This window comes from Myodes glareolus, chromosome 10, assembly GCF_982192425.1.
Source record: "Myodes glareolus chromosome 10, mMyoGla1.1, whole genome shotgun sequence".
NCBI lineage: Eukaryota > Metazoa > Chordata > Mammalia > Rodentia > Cricetidae > Myodes > Myodes glareolus.
The window spans coordinates 57,631,932-57,650,986 of record NC_142035.1 but is presented as its reverse complement, the minus strand read 5'-3'; the positions used below and the strand labels follow the sequence as shown (position 1 = coordinate 57,650,986).

At 45.4% G+C, this 19,055-nt stretch overlaps 1 protein-coding gene across 3 annotated transcripts in view; it reads right to left on the bottom strand.

The window, feature by feature from the left end:
* Tgm5 (transglutaminase 5) overlaps positions 1–13,294 on the bottom strand; it is a 36,806-nt gene extending 23,512 nt beyond the window's left edge. The window contains exons 1-5 of one of the 3 annotated variants that reach the window (XM_085696361.2): positions 13,123–13,293; positions 4,960–5,100; positions 3,169–3,363; positions 2,287–2,532; positions 728–846 (exon numbers count right to left, since the gene is read on the bottom strand). In XM_085696361.2, coding sequence (XP_085552487.2) covers positions 728–846; positions 2,287–2,532; positions 3,169–3,199 — 396 coding nt within the window. In that variant the 5' untranslated portion in view covers positions 3,200–3,363; positions 4,960–5,100; positions 13,123–13,293. Of the gene's footprint in view, positions 1–727; positions 847–2,286; positions 2,533–3,168; positions 3,364–4,959; positions 5,101–13,122 lie in introns of all 3 variants that reach the window. The other 2 variants (XM_085696360.2, XM_085696362.2) reach the window with 2 other exon arrangements.
* Positions 13,295–19,055: the final 5,761 nt, after the last annotated feature.

Genomic DNA, 19,055 nt, shown 5'->3' with positions numbered 1-19,055 from the left:
TCCCACAATGCCCTGTTTATGTGGCACTGGGAATCAAACTCAGAGCTTTGTACACGTCAAGTAAATATTCTACCAACTGAGATGTAATCTCAGTTTTATTTCCTGAAAGGTTTTTCTTTGTATTCCAGGCTGACTTCAAACTTCAAACCCTCTTTCCTCAGCTTCTCAATCATTGGTTCAACAGGCATGTGCCATCACACCCACCTTTGCAAAGCATTTTTCAAACAACTATATATTGCTTATAAAGAAAAAGCCTGTTGTCAAAACAAACAAGCAAATAAAAATGCATTGGCATGGAGTCAGGAAAGACACATCGTTGTTTCTAGGAGAAATGTTCAGGGGCTCATACATTCTGTGTATGTGTCAGCATGACAGATCTGATGTCAACGTTCAGCACCAGGGGTTGTCAGGATGAAGTGAGAGAGTAAGGTGAGACCTCACTGCAAACTCAGCTTAAAGTGCAAAATGTCAGGTGCAAATATTTCCACTGTGAGTGTGCACCCTCCCCCCCATCCTCAGTCAAATCTGTAGCTGGGCTGCCTTTAGCTGCCCTTTCTCTTAAATCCCATTCAAGTCAGATGTGACCAGCAGAGAACACTCCCTCCTCCTTCCCATGGCTGCTTCCCTAGCAACCCAAGATGATTCGCACACATGCTCTTTAGGTAGCATCAGCAGTTTTGGCTTCCCTTTCCATATGAGTTTGGGGTTCGTATGGTCTGGGACTCACCTGCCCATAGTTCCAGGGACATGGGCGGATCCAGCTCTTGCTCCCTTGGTAGATGAAGCCGTAATCGTTCATAACATACTCTTGTCTCTGGGGCTCACTTTCCAAGTAGACTGCATCCCCTGGGAGTCAAAGTGAGAGGAAACAAAACAGAAGTCACCCTGGCCATTCCTAGCCCCACAGTTCTGTGGAGTCTGAGGTCTGGAGAGAGTACCTAGATTCGTTCTGAAGCGCACCGAGTCTTGGGACACCACACTCTCAAAATCGCTCAATATGAACATGACATAAAAGAATATATATTTACCTATGGTGAGTATTTGTTATTATAAAGTTACCCAGGTACTTGGGCCCATGTTAAAGTTGAGGAAATGAGCTCAGAGTGGAAGCTGCTTTGCAAGCCAAGTTTAATTACAGTTCTAAAACTTGCATACAGAGTCGAGCAATTCCATAGTCGGAGCTTTCTGCTTCACCCAACTAGTCTAGCTGCAAAAGAGCAAATCGGAGTGTGAGGATGGCAGTGACCTTATCATCCTTGCTCTCGGGATCTCAGCTAGGCTTTTCAGTGGTGCATAAAGTTCCAGCTGTAAACTGCTCATCTGAGCGCTGTGTTCGTGGTGGAGATGACCAACGAGCCATTTGAGGGGGCTGGCTTACAGCTCAGGGTGTCTCCAGCAGAGAGTTTGGTACAGTGTTAACGTAAGGTGGCAGACTGTATGGATGTACGTGGATCTCTACATGGGACATGAAAGTTCAAACACACTGTAAAGTGATGAGTAAAGCATGAACTAACGTCTGTTAATAACAGATTGTATATGAGTAGAGGATTCTGAAGCTTTTCCTATAGTGACTGCTCATGCAGGGTCTCATCCGGTAGCTAAGTCTGTATGGAACTCACTATGTGGTCCAGGCTGGCCTCAGACTCACAGTGATCCTCTTGCTTCTGCCTCCCAAGTACTGGCACAGGTGTGTATTTCAGAGAGAAATGTAAATTGGAGACGGGTGTGTATAATCACGCTCAGATATAAGCCATAGAACCAACGACATGTAGCTATATACAAATGTGTGCATATTCAAGCATAAGGTACCTCTGTAACAGAACACAGAGAAGTAGTAAGGTTTCCACTGAGAAAATGGAACTTGGCGATTGGCAGCTCTTATGCCGTCTAGCACTTCCTTCCCTCCCTGCCCCTCCTTCTCTTCCCCCTCTACTACTCACTTTTTCACTTTTATCATTTGCTTCTTTCCTCAAATACTGAAAACTGTGCATTTATTACTTTTTTAATTAAAAATGTCCAGCCTAACTTAAAAGCAGATCACAAAGGTAGATGTTAATGACGGTTAAACTTATTGAAAGTTCTCTATTTAAGTCCAGACATAAGTTTAAATTTTTAAATAAGTAAATAAACACCAAGGTCTCTCCACCTTGGTTGTTGGCGGTCAGGTACTAAATTCAAGGGGTTCAGGGACTTGTGATGGCCAGGGATCAGGGGTTGGAAACCTTTGAGCCGGGACTCTGGTGGCACTGGCAGAAGTAAAGGAGCCTGAGTGGGTGCCCGCCTCACCTGGGCACCAGGGGTTGAAGAGCAGGATGAACTCCCCGAGCTGGTAGGCCCTGACAGGACCCTGGTAGGAGTCAATGCGAATTTTCAGGAGGTATCGACCCACGGCTGCCATGGGAGGAGCGCACAGGCTTACGTCCAGGGAGGAGGCTCTATTGGCCTCCAGGGAAGCAATCCAGGGGCTTGGGCCACCACTGCCTGAGAGGCTAAACACTGCCCGTGTCCCTTTGGTCAGGTCTGGCAAGGGTCCTAGGAGAGAAGAATAAGTAAGGCTCCTTATGGTGGTCTTCCATTCCTCTAAGATCCTGTTCAATGAGCATGCATGCACACACACATGCTCCACTTCATACACACACACATACATACATACACACACATGTACCACACACACGCTCCACATCACACACACACATGTACCACACAATACACACATGCCCCATTTCACATGCACATACACATTATACACACACGTACCACACAATATACACATGTTCTACTTCACACACACCTACTCACACATGCAGTACACACACATGCTCCCCTTCACCCTTCACATATATACACACACACACACACACACACACACACACACACATGCTCCATGTTAAACAAACACATATTCTTCTTCACATGTACATACATACATATATACACACATGTACCACACGCATACTCCACTTCACACATACGTACACACACATGTACCATGCACACAATGCTCCACTTCACATGTACACACACACACACACACACACGCTGCACTTTACACATAACACATATACACATGTTTATACCACACACATTACACCCTGTACATACACATGCACGCGCACACACACACACACACACACACACACACACACATCCTGTGGGCCAATTCCTCACCAGTTTCGGTCACAAAGGTGATAGTGTCCATGCCTGGTTGGAAGCCCCGGTTCTTAAAGTATAGGGTGATGCTGAAGGCCTGGCCACGGCGGACAACAAGGCGGTCAACACTGATCTCCTCTGTGCGGTGGCGCACGTTGTTCCGGGAGCTCTGGAGGTCTGTGAGGGCCACCTCTAGCCCTGTAAAGGGGCAGCCTGAGACAGACAAAAGCCAGGGTTGTAAAGCCTAGTCCAGATTTGTTCATCGCTTACCAGCTGTGTAAACTCAAGGACGTAGTTTGGCGATTGCACTTGAGTTTCCGTGTTGGTTGAATGGAGTCTGTAACACGATAAGTATGGTTTAAGAATTAGATGAGATACTACATACCCACATTCCTCTTTCCTTCCTCCCCTATTTCCTCCCCCCTCTATCACCTCCTTCCCTGCACTCTTCTGGAGATACATGGCTTTTCTGACTGGCTTCTTGTGAAGACCTCTCCAGGTTGGATGCTCCCTTTAGCCTAGCCTGCCTTCATATACATTCTGATCCTCACTTTATTTGGATTATTTTTGGTTTTGTTTTGTTTTTTCAGTCTTTTGAGACAGAGTTTCTCTGTGTAGCCCTGGCTGTCCTAAAACTCATTCTGTAGACCAGGGTGGCCTTGAACTCACAGAGATCCACCTGCTTCTGTCTCCCACGTGCTGGGATTAAAGGTGTACGCCACCAGTGCCCAGCTTGATCCCCACTTTCCAGGATTAAAGTTAACAGCCTCACTTGTCCTTGTGCCAACGTGCAGAGCTGAGGGCAAGCTCCTGGTTGCCTGCCCCTGGCACAGCCGCCCCACCTTTCAGCAATTTGCTGCCTCTCTGCCACCACCTATGCCGTGCATCCAGTGTCCTGGATACTTGGATACTCAAAGTTGGGAAGGACACCTCCAGCCTTCAGGATCTTCTGCTCAAACACAAGCTCACTGTTCTCTAGTATGCCTCTCCCAGAAGGGCTGTATCTGGCTTCTTGTTTGACCATGACCTTGCCATGGTCCCCAGCAACCTGGGGGTAGTTTACAACACTTAAGTTACAGCAGGCTCACCCTCCTCTTCTTCAACCTGTGTCAGTTCATATGTAACCAAGTCCTTTCAGCCATTCTTTTACAGTTTCACCCAGGTTCTCTCTCTCTCTTTCTCTCTCTCTCTCATTTTGTTTTTGTTTTTCGAGATATGGTTTCTCTATAGCTTTGGAGCTACAGAGAACTTGCTCTATAGAACATGCTGACCTCAGACTCACAGAGGACCACCTGTCTCTGCCTCCCAAGTGCTGGGATTAAAGGCGTGTGCCACCACAGCCTGGCTGATTGTTCCCTTCTAAGTGCCTATAATTTTCTACTCTCCTTGTCTCACCCTTCATGACTATAACAGGCTCTGATAATTCTCCTGCCTCTACCATCTCTCCCCTTAACACACCATCTACCTTCCCGCAACACGGTTTGATCACACCATCTCCTTTTGCTTTAAATGTTCTAAGACAGTCTATAGTCTATGATACTTGGTATGCAGAACAGTCATTTGCTGACATATGGCCCTCCAATGTTCTAAGACAGTCTACAGTCTATGGTACTTGGTATGCAGAACAGTTGTTTGCCGACACATGGCCCTCCCTATGCAGCGTTAACTTCTGAGAGCATTCTCATTTCCCACCAACCCCGGCGTCATTCTTTACTCCAGGCAGTCCATCTGCAGATTTGGTTTCTGCTAGAGTCTCAATTCAGAACACTCCTGTCATGGTTTTCCAACTTGACACAAACCTAGACATACCTGGGAAGAGGAAATCCTAATTGAGGAGTTGCCTCCATCACATTGGCCTGTGAACATGTCTGTGGGGGCATTTTCTTGACTGATGATTGAGGTGGAAGGGCCCAGTCCACCATGGATGGTACCATCTCTTGGCAGATGGTCCTAGGTGGTATAAAAAAGTAGGCTGAGCAAGCCAGGGGAAGTCAGGTGGCAAGTAGACTCCTCATGGCCTCTGCTTCAGTTCCAGGCTCCAGGGTCTTGCCTTGACTTTCCTCAGAGATGGACTATAATTCGCTAAGTCAAATAAAACCCTGTCCTCCCCTTAATTGCTTTTGGTCCATGATTTATCAGAGCAACAGAGAACAAATTAGATTATCTCGCATTACTTAGCCAAAGCCTACCTGTTGTGGGATATTTCTACACTGTGTGGAAACGTATTGTTGTGATTGGCGTAACAAAATCTGAATGGCTGATAGCTAGGCAGGAGGTATAGGTGGGACTTCTGGGCAGAGGGAATTCTGGGAAGAAGATGGCAGGGTCGCCAGCCAGATGTAGAAATGAGGTAATGTGCCATGTGACAAAAATGTAGATTAAAATAAATGGCTTAAGCTATAAGAGCTAGTGGGACAAGCCTAAACGAAGGCCAAGCTTTCATAGTTAACAATAAGTCTCCGTGTCGTTATCTGGGAGCTGGTGGTACAGGGAAAAACTTGCTACACTACACCTACCCGTCCCCCGAGACCGCCCTCCTTCATGAAACCAGCCCCAGCTGGCCACCCTTCTTCCCATCTCCTGCTGCCCTACAGCCTTGAACTGAATCACTCTTAATCCTAACTGCTCACACTGACCAGTTAATGCTTGTGTCCTTCCTGCTCACACGCTCATCTGTGTCAATGCATTCATTCCCCTGGGGTCCTACTCTCCACCTCAGCATAGGAACGCAGGCATCCTTTGTTATGTCTTGTTGTGTCTCTTTCTGTAGCTCAGGCTGCCTGCAGACTCTTGAGCCTCCTCACTCAGTCCCTGGAGTTCTGGGATGCAAGGCATGTACCACCACACCCAGCTCTTCGCTACTTTTTTGTCTACGTTCCAACACTCGATGTAAGTTGAGAAGGTCGGAAACCTACCTGCTTTATTTTGGCCGGGCTTTGATTAAAAAAATAAATTAACCAAATCATTTGGCACAGTCTAACACCCTTTCATGTTAAAAAAAAATTCAACAGACTAAGGAGTCCCTTATCATGATAAATGCTGTCTGTAAAACTCCACAGCTAATCCTATTTAATAGTGAAACACTGGATGCTTCCCTATTAAGATAAGGAGCAAAATAAAGATGTGTGTTCTTGCCCGCTCTTGTCTCGCTAAAGGCAGAGTGTACTGGAAGATCTAGCCAGGGCCATCGGGCAAGGCAAAGAGATCAAAGCCATTCAGACTGGAAATAAGTAAAGTCATCTTTAGTCACACATGACATAAGAATAATAACACTCTCAAATTAGAATTAACAACCACAAAAAGATATCAGGATGGATGCGATACCAATATGCAAATCCAACTGTACTTTCATACACCACAATGAATGTTCTGAGAAAAACGTAAAAGTAAATCCATTTATAGCAGCAAGAGACCAAAGTAATTAATAATGCATTCACAACAGAATTAAAAACTCTTACCACAAAATATCATTTAAAGAAATTCAGTTAAATAATGGAAACTGTCCCGTATTCATGGGTTAGAAGATGGTATCATTCCAATGACAATTAACAATAGAACCATTTTAATGGCTCCAGATTCAACACAATATTGACCAAAAGCCGAACTGCGCACGTCATTTGGTGCATCTACAATGCATCTCCTACCTAAATCTCAGGAAAAATGAAAAAGAGAAGAGATTGTAAGAGCCAGCGGACCAGGATGGCTTGTAAATGTGACAGAGAAGCTGCAGCCTTGAAACCTCAACATTCAGTTGCCTAAACCACAGTTGACAGGATAGTGTAGATGGGAGAAATTCCACAAAGGTCTATCCTGAGATGAACATGTACAGGCAATCAGTGGCTAGAGAGAAAGAGAGAGAGAGAGACAGAGAGAGACAGAGACAGAGACAGAGACACAGAGAGACAGACAGAGAGAGAGACAGAGAGACAGAGAAAATCAATTTTCCTTTTTTTCTTTTTGTTTTTTCAAGGCAGGGTTTCTCTGGGTATTTTTGGCTATCCTGGGACTTGCTTTGTAGACCAGGTTGGCCTTGAACTCACAGAGATCCTCCTGCCCCTTGCTCCCAAGTGCAGGGATTAAAGGCGTGAGTCATCACTGCCTGATGAATATCAATTTTCTTTAGAGATGAGTTTCCCAATTGCTCAACCAATGCCAAGTGGTCAACCCTAAATACATGTATATACAAGCAACACTAAATGGATTCAGAAGGTTTTATACATGCTTATGTGTAAGTACGTGACAATAGCAATTAAAGAAGAAGTCATAGATTTGAGAGGGATGAGGGGCATGGAAGGAATTGAAGAGGGATAAAATTCTCAAAAAATTTTAACCAAAATTTTTAAGCACAACTGCCATTTTGTAGAAATTGACAAGTGGATTTTTTAAAATTATTTATTTCTTTATTATGTATACAATATTCTGTCTGTATGTCTGCAGGCTAGAAGAGGGCACCAGACATCATTACAGATGGTTGTGAGCCACCATGTGGTTGCTGGGAATTGAACTCAGGACGTTTGGAAGAACAGGCAATGCTCTTAACCACGGAGCCATCTCTCCAGCCCCCTGACAAGTGAATATTAAATTAACAGGGAAGAAGAAAGGATCCGTAGTGATCAAAACAATCTTTTTATTTCTTTTTTGAGGGAAAGGATAACACAGTATCTTTGCTATGTAGCCCAGAACTCACGGCAGTCCTACTGCCTCAGCCTCCAGTGTGTTGAGATTACAGGCATGTTCCATGTTCAGCTCTAAAGCAATCTTAAAACAGAGGGCTTGCACTTCTATTATTTAAGTTTTACTATAAAGCTAGTAATTAAGGCAATTTTGGGGTGGCATTAGCACAGACACAGGTCAGTGGGCTAGACCTGAGAGTCTTAGAAAAGAGGTCCCACATTGTTTACAGAGCAGTGCTAAATTCATTTAGCAGGTTTTATACTTGTGTGTTTAACTGCAATAACATGTCACGAGGCTATGAATTTGAGAGGGATGTAACGACACTAGATGTAAGCTAAGGACAGAGAACTACCTACTTTGTCTTGGTTATGTTTCAATTAAAGAAGAAGGAGGAAGGAGGAGGAGAAGACAAGGAGGAGGAGGAGGAGAAGGGGGAGGAGGATGAGGAAGAGGAGAAGGAGGAGGTGGAGGAGGAGGAAGAGGAGGAAAAGGAGAAGGAGAGGAAGAAGAAGAAGAAGAAGAAGAAGAAGAAGAAGAAGAAGAAGAAGAAGAAGAAGAAGACGACGACGACGACGACGACGACGAAGAAGAAGAAGAAGAAGAAGAAGAAGAAGAAGAAGAAGAAGAAGAAGAAGAAGAAATGTGCCAAATAATTTGTCAAAATCTAATACCCTTGATCTTTGATCAAAATGTCAAGACAATCAAATATAGAAAAATTCTCTTCAAAAAAAATGGTGCTTGGATAAATGGATATATCCACATTTAAAAAATAAAGTATCTGGACTGGAGCAATGGCTCAACAGATAAGAGCACAGGCTGCTCTTGCAGAGGACTCAGGTTCAGTGCCCAGCACCTGCACTGCTGCTCACAACTGCGTGTAAGTCCAGGTCCAGGAGACCTGACACTCTCTTCTGGCTTCTGTGGGCACCAAGCATGCACATGGGACTGCTGTGGAATAATCCTCTTGTTCACCATAAAGATTTGTCACTCAAATTTGTTTAATAGAAAGCTGACTGGCCAGTGGCCAGGCAGGAAGTATAGAGGCAGCCAAACCAAGAATGATATTAGGGGGAGGGCAGAGTCAAGAGTCACCAGCCAGATGCAGAGGGAGCAGGAGATAAACATGCCATGCTAATAAAGGTACCACCACATGGCAAAGTGTAAATAAGGAATATGGGTTAACTTAAAACGTAAGAGTTAGTTAGTAATAAGTCTGAGCTATTGACCAAGCTTTTATAATCAATATAAACTTTGGTGTGGTAATTTGGGAAGCAGCTGCTGGGTATTTGGGAACAGACAGCCAGAACAAGAAACTTCCACTTAAATGGTGCACATATAAATATGCAGGCAAAGTACTGATACATATAAAATGAATACCAAAAAGTTAATAAAAAAGAAAGAAGTTGGTTGCCTACTTCACATGATATGCAAAAATTAACTAAAAATGGATCAAAGATTTGAACATGAGAGCTAAAACTATAAAATGCAGAAAAAAACAGGTACACATTCCTCATCTTGAAATAGTGGTCTCTTAGATATGACAGGAGAAGCAGAATCAGTGGGGAAACTCAAGTAAATTGGGCCTACTCAAAATGGCATTTCTGATTCAAGGACATAATGAAGAATGTAGAAATATAATCCAAAGAATGTGAGGATGTGTTTGTAAATCAAATATCTAATAAGGTATTTGTAACCAAATGGATGGAGGGATGGATTAACCCTACAACACAAAAACAAGGAGCCAAATGAAAAACTGGGTAACCAGAGATACTGAGATGGCTCAGTAGTAGGTAAAGCACTTGTTGCAGAAGTCTGAAAGCCTAAGTTTACTCCCTGGGACCCATGAGGTAGAAGGCAAGAACCAACCCCACAAGGCTGTCCTATGACTCTTACATGCTCATCATGGCAGGTCTCCCACAACATGGGTAACTGATTTGAACAGGTCTCTCTCTAAACAGGACGAGAAAAAGGCAATAAACACATGGAAGGATGCTCAGGTCATCAGGTAAATACACACGAACTGTTTCTTTACACCCATGAGGATGATATAAGAAAACAGACACTAGCAAGTGTTGGTAGGGTGTAGCACTATGGGGCACTCAGACCTTGTTGGTGAGTTTATAAAATGGTTCAGCACTTTGAAGAACACTAGAGGCTCTTAGAATGTTGAACACAGAATTACCATGGGATTCAACTCCTTATGGTACACCACCAAACAGTGAATGTGTATACTCACACCAAGCTTACATGTGGATGCTGATACAACATTATACAGAAATAGCTGAAAAGTCCAAATGGCACAAGTACCTACCAGCTGAAGAACAGGAAAGATGTAGCATGTCAAAATAATGGACTTGTATAAACTGAGCACATCACAACACGAATGGACCTTGAAAAATTCATTAGTAAAAGGAGTCAGATGCAAGAGGGCACATTTTATATGATGCCATTTCTATGAAATGTCTAGAATAGTCAAGTCCATAGAGATTGAAAGTAGATTTGGCATTGCCAGGGACTAGAGAAAGGTGGAATGGAGGCTGAATGCTTCTTCTCCTTCTCCTTCTCCTCCTCCTCTTCCTTGTCTTCTTCATATAGCTACATAGCCCTAGCTGTCTTGGAATTCACTCTGTAGACCAGGCTGGCTTCAAACTCACAGGGAAACTCCTGCCTCTGCTTCCCGAATGCTGGGATTAAGGGTGTGCACCACTGCACCTGGCTCTGACTGCTTGTTTTTGAGGTGATGATAGTGTTTTGGGACTAGATAGTAGTGACACTTTCAAAACTGTATGAACACACCTAACTGTATACTTCAAATGCATGGCCTTTATTATGTTCAATAAATTGCTAGAAACAAATGTGACTCAAATAAATTGTGTAAAGGTATAAACAATAAATATTAATCTTTCTCTTTTGTTTTAAGGAGTCAGACTACAGTCACACAGGATCACAATCATGCAGGTTCGCCTGAAACTCACCAGGCTAGCTTGGAACTCACGTGCCCCATCCTAACTCAGCCTCCCAAGTGGCTAGTATTACAGACACGTGCCACTACACCCATCCCCCTCTTTATCTTCTAAACTTCCTGAGGCTGTTTGTTTACTGTTAACACATCTTTTTCATTAGTGAGCTGTTTATTGTTGCTATTGTTTTTCAGGAAGCATAAGATTAACCAACAGCACACCCAGGTTCATGGACATGTTTGCTATTCGAAGAGTTCTCTATCTTATGCAAAATCACTTGCATTTATTTCAAGTTTTAGATTCTCTCAGCACTTTATCAAGATCATACTATTTGGGGGCTGGAGAGATGGCTTAGTGGTTAAGAGTATTGGCTGCTCTTCCAGGGGTCCTGAGTTCAATTCCCAGCAACCACATGGTGGCTCACAACCATCTGTAATGAGATCTGGCGCCCTCCTCTGGCATGGGGGCATACATGGAGGCAGAATATTGTATAATAAATAAATAAATCTTAAAAAAAAAGATCATACTATTTAACTTTTATCACAACCTTGGATAGATGAAATATCATGTCCTCTACACCAAGGGGGTGAAGAACAGACCTTCTGATAGATGGAGGATTTTGTCTCATGTTAAACTCAGATTTGTGACTCCAATCAGGAGTTCTTTCTCTACCCAACAGCTGCTATCCATTGCTGGCTTTCACTCATGTTCAGAAAGGACATTCCAGTCCTGACACGTGAGAAAGAACTTGACATTTTCCTAATAATAAAAAAAGGAGGGTGGTAGTGGCACTTGCCTTAGGCAGAGGGCAGGCGGATCTCTGTGAGTTCAAGACCAGCCTGGTCTACAGAGCGAGGTTCAGGACAGCCAAGGATACACAGAGAAACCCTGTCTCAAAAAACAAAAAGAAGCAGCACGTCCTTTAGGAGACCAGTTGACTGGGCAGAGAGCATTAACCGGCTCAGGTCTGTGTGTGACTAAGGCTGCTCAACAGGCGGGCCAACACCTGCCTGACAGGAAGCACTTCAGATATATCCTATCCTCTAGAGACACCATGGGTCATGTCAGCATCCTCCTATGACACATGGATGCTTCTGCAACTAAGCGCCATGCTTAGTTTTCCTTTTCATGACCATTTCCTTTTTTGAGATACTGTATTTCGCTTATCTATATTCAAATAGAATGTTCATTTTCAGTTAGAGTGTTTTTTCCTTGAAGTAAGGAGAGAATGAGGGAACTAGCAAGGAGGTGGTTGAAGAACTTAGAAAATAAGTGATTTCAATGTCTGTCCTGGAGAGACATTCCTTCATGAGTAGCCAGAAGCATGCGTAAGAATACTGACTGTAAGATTGCTTGTCTATCTGTAAAAAAAGAAAGTCTTAAGTGTCCATTAGAAGAGGATGAGATGAATAAATCATACACTGTAGAATACCATACAAGATGAAAACTATTGAAGTAGGTCTATACATACTACTGGCCTGGAGAGAGCTCCAAGACATGAAGTGAGTGAAAAAATATTAAGTTGATATTTCTAGATCGATAGTATCTGGATTTATAGCAACACATATTGATCCAATTGGTTATATTCAGCATATATATGAATACTAATGTCTAGACCAAAGACTGGAAACAATGGTTACTCAAGATGAGGTTGGGGTACTTAGAGTTTTATCTGCAATTATAACTTTATTTTACTCCAACTAGATCTTCATTTATTTCCTTTGTAATTAAAAATTATACACATTTTTACATAAAATTTAAAGAAATAGTAAAATACTTATTATATTACTTATAGTAAATAAAGGTGGCAATATCCTGTGTGTAGAGTCAGCTAAATCCCATCCCTTACAGGTGGCGGGTCATCTAATCGTTTCATCTCCAGAGAGGCTCTATATCTAGAGAAGAGAGGATGAAGTCTGCAGAAGATGACCATGATGACATCGGAAGTTAGAGGATGTGAAGATTCAGAGAACTTCAACACTGTAAAGAACCTCCGAGACTGTGGTTCACACCCTTCTGGTTTTCAAGCATGAGAGGCAGAAACTAGAGAAGTAAGTTGGCCAGTGTGAAAAAGTTGGCTGGTGACCGAGGAAAGGAACCCCAGTGCCCTAATCACTTGCTCTGCCCATCCCACACTATTGTGGAGGCAGTCATGGTAGCATGACACCTCCACCCTGCCTCCTGGTCCTCAGGGGACCAATGGCTCCTGAGGGTTCTTGGCTCCCTTCCTAGATCAGCTTTCTACTTGCTCCTTTCTCCCTCTGAGCCCCGCTCCTGCCGTCAGTGTCTCTGGGTCTTCATTGTCCCTGTTTTCTGACCATTCCCTGGATTTCCCTACCTTGGGCCATGGTGGATGCTTCTGGCTCCAGGGCTGCTCCCCCACAGACAGCTGGATGGGCTGGAGATTCAGGAAACAGATCCTGGAGAGCCTGCTTCCCCTTCCATCCCAAGGCTCGACACTGGAGGTGGGGCCAGCCGCTGCACTGCCACCTCTGACAGGGCAGATCGCAACTGGTTCTCTCACTTGCTCTCTGGTTTTTCTTGGCAGTGTTGCTCAGCTGGGAGGAGGTGTGGAGGCTGTGGAACCGTCAGGGCCTTTGTGCTATTGGGCCCTTGATAGCTCTTAGGCAATAGGGCTATGGTAAAGGAGCCAGAAGAAACTGGTGAGCAGATGGGGGCCTCCACAGGGATGAGGGAACTGTGCTTCTGCAGGAAGGACTGTCAGGGTCCTAGACTATCACTCACAACTAGGAGAGCCTCAGTGAGTTCTAGCTCTTGAGACCTCTCTTCCTGGAGTTTGAGTGCAAACAGTACCTATGCTGGATCATCCTTAATATGACTTTTATTTTTTCTGGCCATAGCACTGTTTTAAGTGAGACCTTCCAGGCCTATAGTGACTCTCAAATAAAATTAGCAGATGTGGGGCCGGAGAGAAGGTCCAGAGGTTAAGAACATGAGCTACTCTTCTAAAGGACCTGAGTTTGAGCCCCACCTACAGGGGGGAGCCACAACTGTCTTTAATGCCAGTTTCAGGGAATCCGATGCCCTCTTCTGGCCTCCTGCAGGTACCAGGCATGCACATGGTGCACTGACAAGCATGCAAGCACTCATACACATAAAAACAAAAAGGCAGCCAGGTGGTGGTGGTGCACGCCTTTAATGCCAGCACTCGGGAGGCAGAGGCAGGCAGATTTCTGTGAGTTCAAGGCCAGCCTGGTCTACAAGAGCTAGTTCCAGGGCAGGTTCCAAAGCTAAAGAGAAACCCTATCTCAAGAAACAAAAAAAGAAAGAAAGAAAGAAAGAAAGAAAGAAAGAAAGAAAGAAAGAAAGAAGGAAAGAAAGAAAGAAAGAAAAGAAAAAGGAAAAGGAAAAGAAAGAAAAGAAAAGAAAAGAAAAAGTCAAGATGATAATGTAGCTTCATGGTAGAACAATTGCCCAGCAATACTCAAGGTTCTCCAGAGAGAAAGAGAGACCAGGCTGGGGGAGGGAGGGAGAGGGAGGGAGAAGACTGGAGCCGGATCCCATGTGAAGACCGACTGGGAAACTCACCCACTCTCTTCCCCTGCTGTGAGTCACTTCTTCCTGTATCCCCGATTTCAAGGTCCTCTGGGGAACCCAGCAACTCGTATCTTCTCTCTTGGTTTCAGTACTCTGATAGCTTTCATAGTGCACAGACGCACAAATACAGTTCTCTGGGGCTGGGGGTTGCTTTGCTGCTGTGCTGGGGAATGAGCCCAGGGCCTCGGGCATGCAAAGCCAGCACCCTGCCACCAAGGCACACCCAGAGCCCCAACTCACTAACACATCTGCATTCACCTCCAATCCTCAACTCCATTAACCCATTGACCCTGCAGCTCTGACCTTTCCTACCAGTTCCATCAATCCTCCAGTCTACTGCCTTGTTCCTCACCCACTCTTTGCCTCCCTTCCACCTACTTTCCCTCCCCAAGCTCCCTGACACCCTCTCATCTACTCCCTCTGAAGGCCAGGGACCTTTTCCTGCTCTTATCTTGAGGGTCCTTCTGCAACTCTGAGTGGGCATGCTGGCCCTTCTCTCTTGTTTAATAAATTTCCCTCTCCCTCTCTCCTCCCTCTGACTCTCCCCTGCTCTCCCTCCCCTCTTTCTCCTCTCCCTCTCTCCTCCCTCTGATTCTCCCCTGCTCTCCCTCCCCTCTTTCTCCTCTCCCTCTCTCCTCCCTCTGACTCTCTCCTGCTCTCCCTCCCCTCTTTCTCCTCTCCCTCTGTCCACCCTCTGACTCTCTCCTGCTCTCCCTCCACTCTCCCTCTCTCCTCCCTCTGACTCTCTCCTGTTCTCCCTCTCTCCTCCCTCTGACTCTTCCCTGCTCTCCCTCCCCTCTTTCCCCTCTCCCTCTCCCTCTCTCCTCCCTCTGACTCTCTCCTGCTCTCCCTCCCCTCTTTCTCCTCTCCCTCTCTCCTCCCTCTGACTCTCTCCTGCTCTCTCTTCCCTCTCTCATCTCTCTTCACATCCACCCCATCCAGTCCGTCATTTTCTTCTCAGACCCACACACAGGCTCCCTTCACTCCCATGCTGACACTTTTCAGGGACATCCCGGGGGTTCACCTATTCTCACTCCACTCAGCCCTTCATGGACTTAGGTGATCCCCAGAACTGTGGCCTGCAGGCCCTTGACCAGCTTTTGACACTTTACCACACCCAGTGTGCCCAAATGATTCCTTCTCCCCTCCCTCCCAACTTATCCACCTTTCTCCCTGTGTGTCTGTTCTTGGTGAGTGAGGATACAGCACCCCGGAAATGAAGGTCAAATCGGGTGCATCTCTCCTCTTCTCCTTAACTCATCAGTCCAGTTCAACTCCTGACTAGCACTAAAGCTGGCCCTTCCTCTCTGTCCCTCAGCTCCACCTTCCCTGAAACACCAGCCTGTCTAGAAACAACTCCTAGCCAAATTCCCACCCTCCTTTCTCCAAATTCAGCACTACCAATTTTCAACATATTTTGAAATTATAATTACATTATCTCCTCTCTCTAACTCTTCCCATATATTTCTTTGTCCCAGCTTGCTCTATCCCAAATCCAAGGCCTTTATGTCTTACCATTGATCTTTCTGAAGAGCCAATTCATGCAAATAGTTTCTCCGCTCAGGATCCAACAGTGTATAAAGGCCGAACTTCTCAACATCACCCTAAAAGCCTTTGAGAATCATGTTTCTCTTCCCACCTAGAACCCAGGTACACCAAACCCCTTCAATTCAATGAATTCAATGATGGAGACCGCTCCTTTGCATCTGTGTATGGGTGTTCTCTCTCTCTCTCTCTCTCTCTCCCTCTCTCTCTCTCTCTCTCTCTCTCCCCCCCCCCCGAATGATCTCTTTTTCTGAAGTGTCCTCTGTCTGTCTATTTGTCTCCAGCTTAGAGCATCACCCTGCTAGGAAGCCTTCTGAACATTCTCTACCACACTGGGAGTTAGGCACTTATTCACCTTGTCATCTCTGTTAACCAAAACACTTCTCCATCTCATAATCATAACATGAGTGCCAGTGGTCAATCATGACAGTAGTCAGCAGAAACACTATTACCACCAATACAATCATTTTTTGGTGCTAGATATTATTTTAAATTCTTGTGTGCGTTATCCTTCTTAGTCTCACATCTCTATGAATCAGGAGGTTTTTATTAGATTTATTTATTTGTTGGTTGGTTGATTGATGATTGATTGATTGACTTGAGACAAGGCTCCACTATTTAGCCCTGGATGACCCTTTACTATACAGACCAGGCTGGCCTCAAACTCATAGAGATATTCCTACCTCTGCCTCCCAAGCTGGAACTAAAGACAGTACATGAGCCACTATGTCCAGTCCAAAGATATATCCATTTTATGTGCATGAATGTTTAGCCTATAGGCATATCTGTGTGTCACATGTATGAAGCATCTTTGCAGACCAATAAAGAGTTTCAGATCCCCTGAATCTGGAGTTACAGCCGGTTATGAGCCACCATGTGAGTGCTGGGAACTAAACCTGGGTCCTCTGGGATAGTACCAAGTGATCTTAACTATTACACCACCTCTCAGTCTCCTGTGAATTAGGTGTTCTTGCTGGTCTTATATAACAGATGTGGAAATCAAAACATTTGTTTTCCCAAAACTCCACACAAAGAACTACTAGGCTAGCCTTGGAATTCAGCAGAGCTCCAGAGCTTTGTAACTCTAAATGTTTAATGCCGCATCCAAAACTTGTATTATGTTTTCAGAACTCACCGATTGGTATTAGATAACCAATTGCCATGCTCTTCCCTGGGGAAGACTGTTTCTCCCACCTTCATCATTCCTGAGTCGCTCTTTGTGTAGGACTGAGACCTGTGAGCCTGTGCTCGGCCTCCTCACTCTGCCACGCTTCCCCTCCACTTTGGCTGCCTCTTGTTGTTGCCCTGCTCGGCTGACGTCTTAAAGTAAGTATGTCTGCACAGCTAAGCAGTCCCAGCTAAGCAGTCCCAGGCAGGGCGTGGTCCCATTGTCTCTCCTCCAGGCCTCTCCTGCAGGTTGTTAGAGCTGTGTGAAATCTCTTTCCTCACCGACTGGTGCCAGGAGTCCACCTTTTCTTTCTCCCAGCGTAAGACTCCTGGAGAAAGTCCAATTCCTTGGAACCATTGTTTCAAAAATCTGATAACCAAAGGGAGGGGCACAAGTGCCTTTTCGAATATCTTCATTTCTGATGGACAGTTACAGTCCCTGGAGCAGAGGACAGGGCATCTGCAGGCTACTGGCCATGGTTAGGAGGCACCCTAGGCTGGTGTATGGCTACTGGCCATGGTTAGGGGGCACTCTAGGCTGGTGTATGGCTACTGGCCATGGTTAGGAGGCACTCTAGGCTGGTGTATGGCTACTGGCCATGGTTAGGAGGCACTCTAGGCTGGTGTATGACTACCGGCCATGGCTAGGAGGCACCCTAGGCTGGTGTATGGCTACCGGCCATGGTTAGGAGGCACTCTAGGCTGGTGTATGGCTACTGGCCATGGCTAGGAGGCACCCCTAGGCTGGTGTATGGTTACTGGCCATGGTTAGGAGGCACCCTAGGCTGGTGTATGACTACTGGCCATGGTTAGGAGGCACTCTAGGCTGGTGTATGGCTACTGGCCATGGTTAGGAGGCACTCTAGGCTGGTGTATGGCTACTGGCCATGGTTAGGAGGCACTCTAGGCTAGTGTATGGCTACTGGCCATGGTTAGGAGGCACCCTAGGCTGGCGTATGACTACTGGCCATGGTTAGGAGGCACCCTAGGGTGGCGGACGGTAGTCAGTGGACAGGAGAAGGAGGTGGAAGTGGAGCAGCTCTTCTTCAAGACTCTTCCTTTCCTGCTGCAGAGAGCTGATCCTTTGCTTCTCAATAAATTTTGCTATGTGCCTTTCCAAAAAAGAAAAAAACAACAACTAAAGATAAAAAGAGGGAGGCTGGGGAGGTGGCAATTAAGGAGCACTTGCTGCTCTTCTAGAGTAGCCAGGTTTGGTTCCCAGCACCCACGTGGTGCCTCACGACCCTCTGTAACATCAGTTCCCAGAGAGCTGATGCTCTCTTCTGGCCTCTGCAGGTACTAGGCACGCACATAGTACACAGACGCAATACCCCCTTACACATACAATTTTTAAAAATAAAAGAAGGAAGGAAAGAAAGAAAGAAAGCTAGGAAGCAAGAAAATAAGATAGCAAGGAAGGAAGGAGGGAGGGAGAGAAGGAAGGAAGGAAGAAAGGAACGAAGGAAAGAACGAAGGAAGGAAGGAAGGAAGGAAGAAGGAAGGAAGGAAGGAAGGAAGGAAGGAAGGAAGGAAGGAAGGAAGGAAGGAAGGAAGGAAGAACCACAAGAACACAAAGGCGATTTGGAACCAGAAAACCAAAAGGGACACTTCACTTCTACCTGGACCTTGGTGTCTGAATAAGAGCTGGGCTCTGAGCCCAAGGAGGCGACTTACAGGTTTGGCCTTCTATTGGAATCCTGCAGACCATTAGTCACAGGGTGTGGGGGAAGTATGGGGAGGCAGGGAGGTAGCTGTGATCACAACAGGATGCCCCTTGTTCAGAGAAGCTGGGCAAGACTGATGAACCTCATCTTACTTTCCTATCTGGACCGAAGCAGGGCTGTGACCTCAGGAGAGGGACACTTGAGTAGATTACTCGCCTGTCATGGCCAAGGAATAGGCCAGCTCAAACAGGGTGATACTGGGAAAGCTCCAGACCTTTCTAAGACCCACAGAAATATAGCAGCTGATTCCAGCTCTGCCAGAAATTTCTGGTATGTC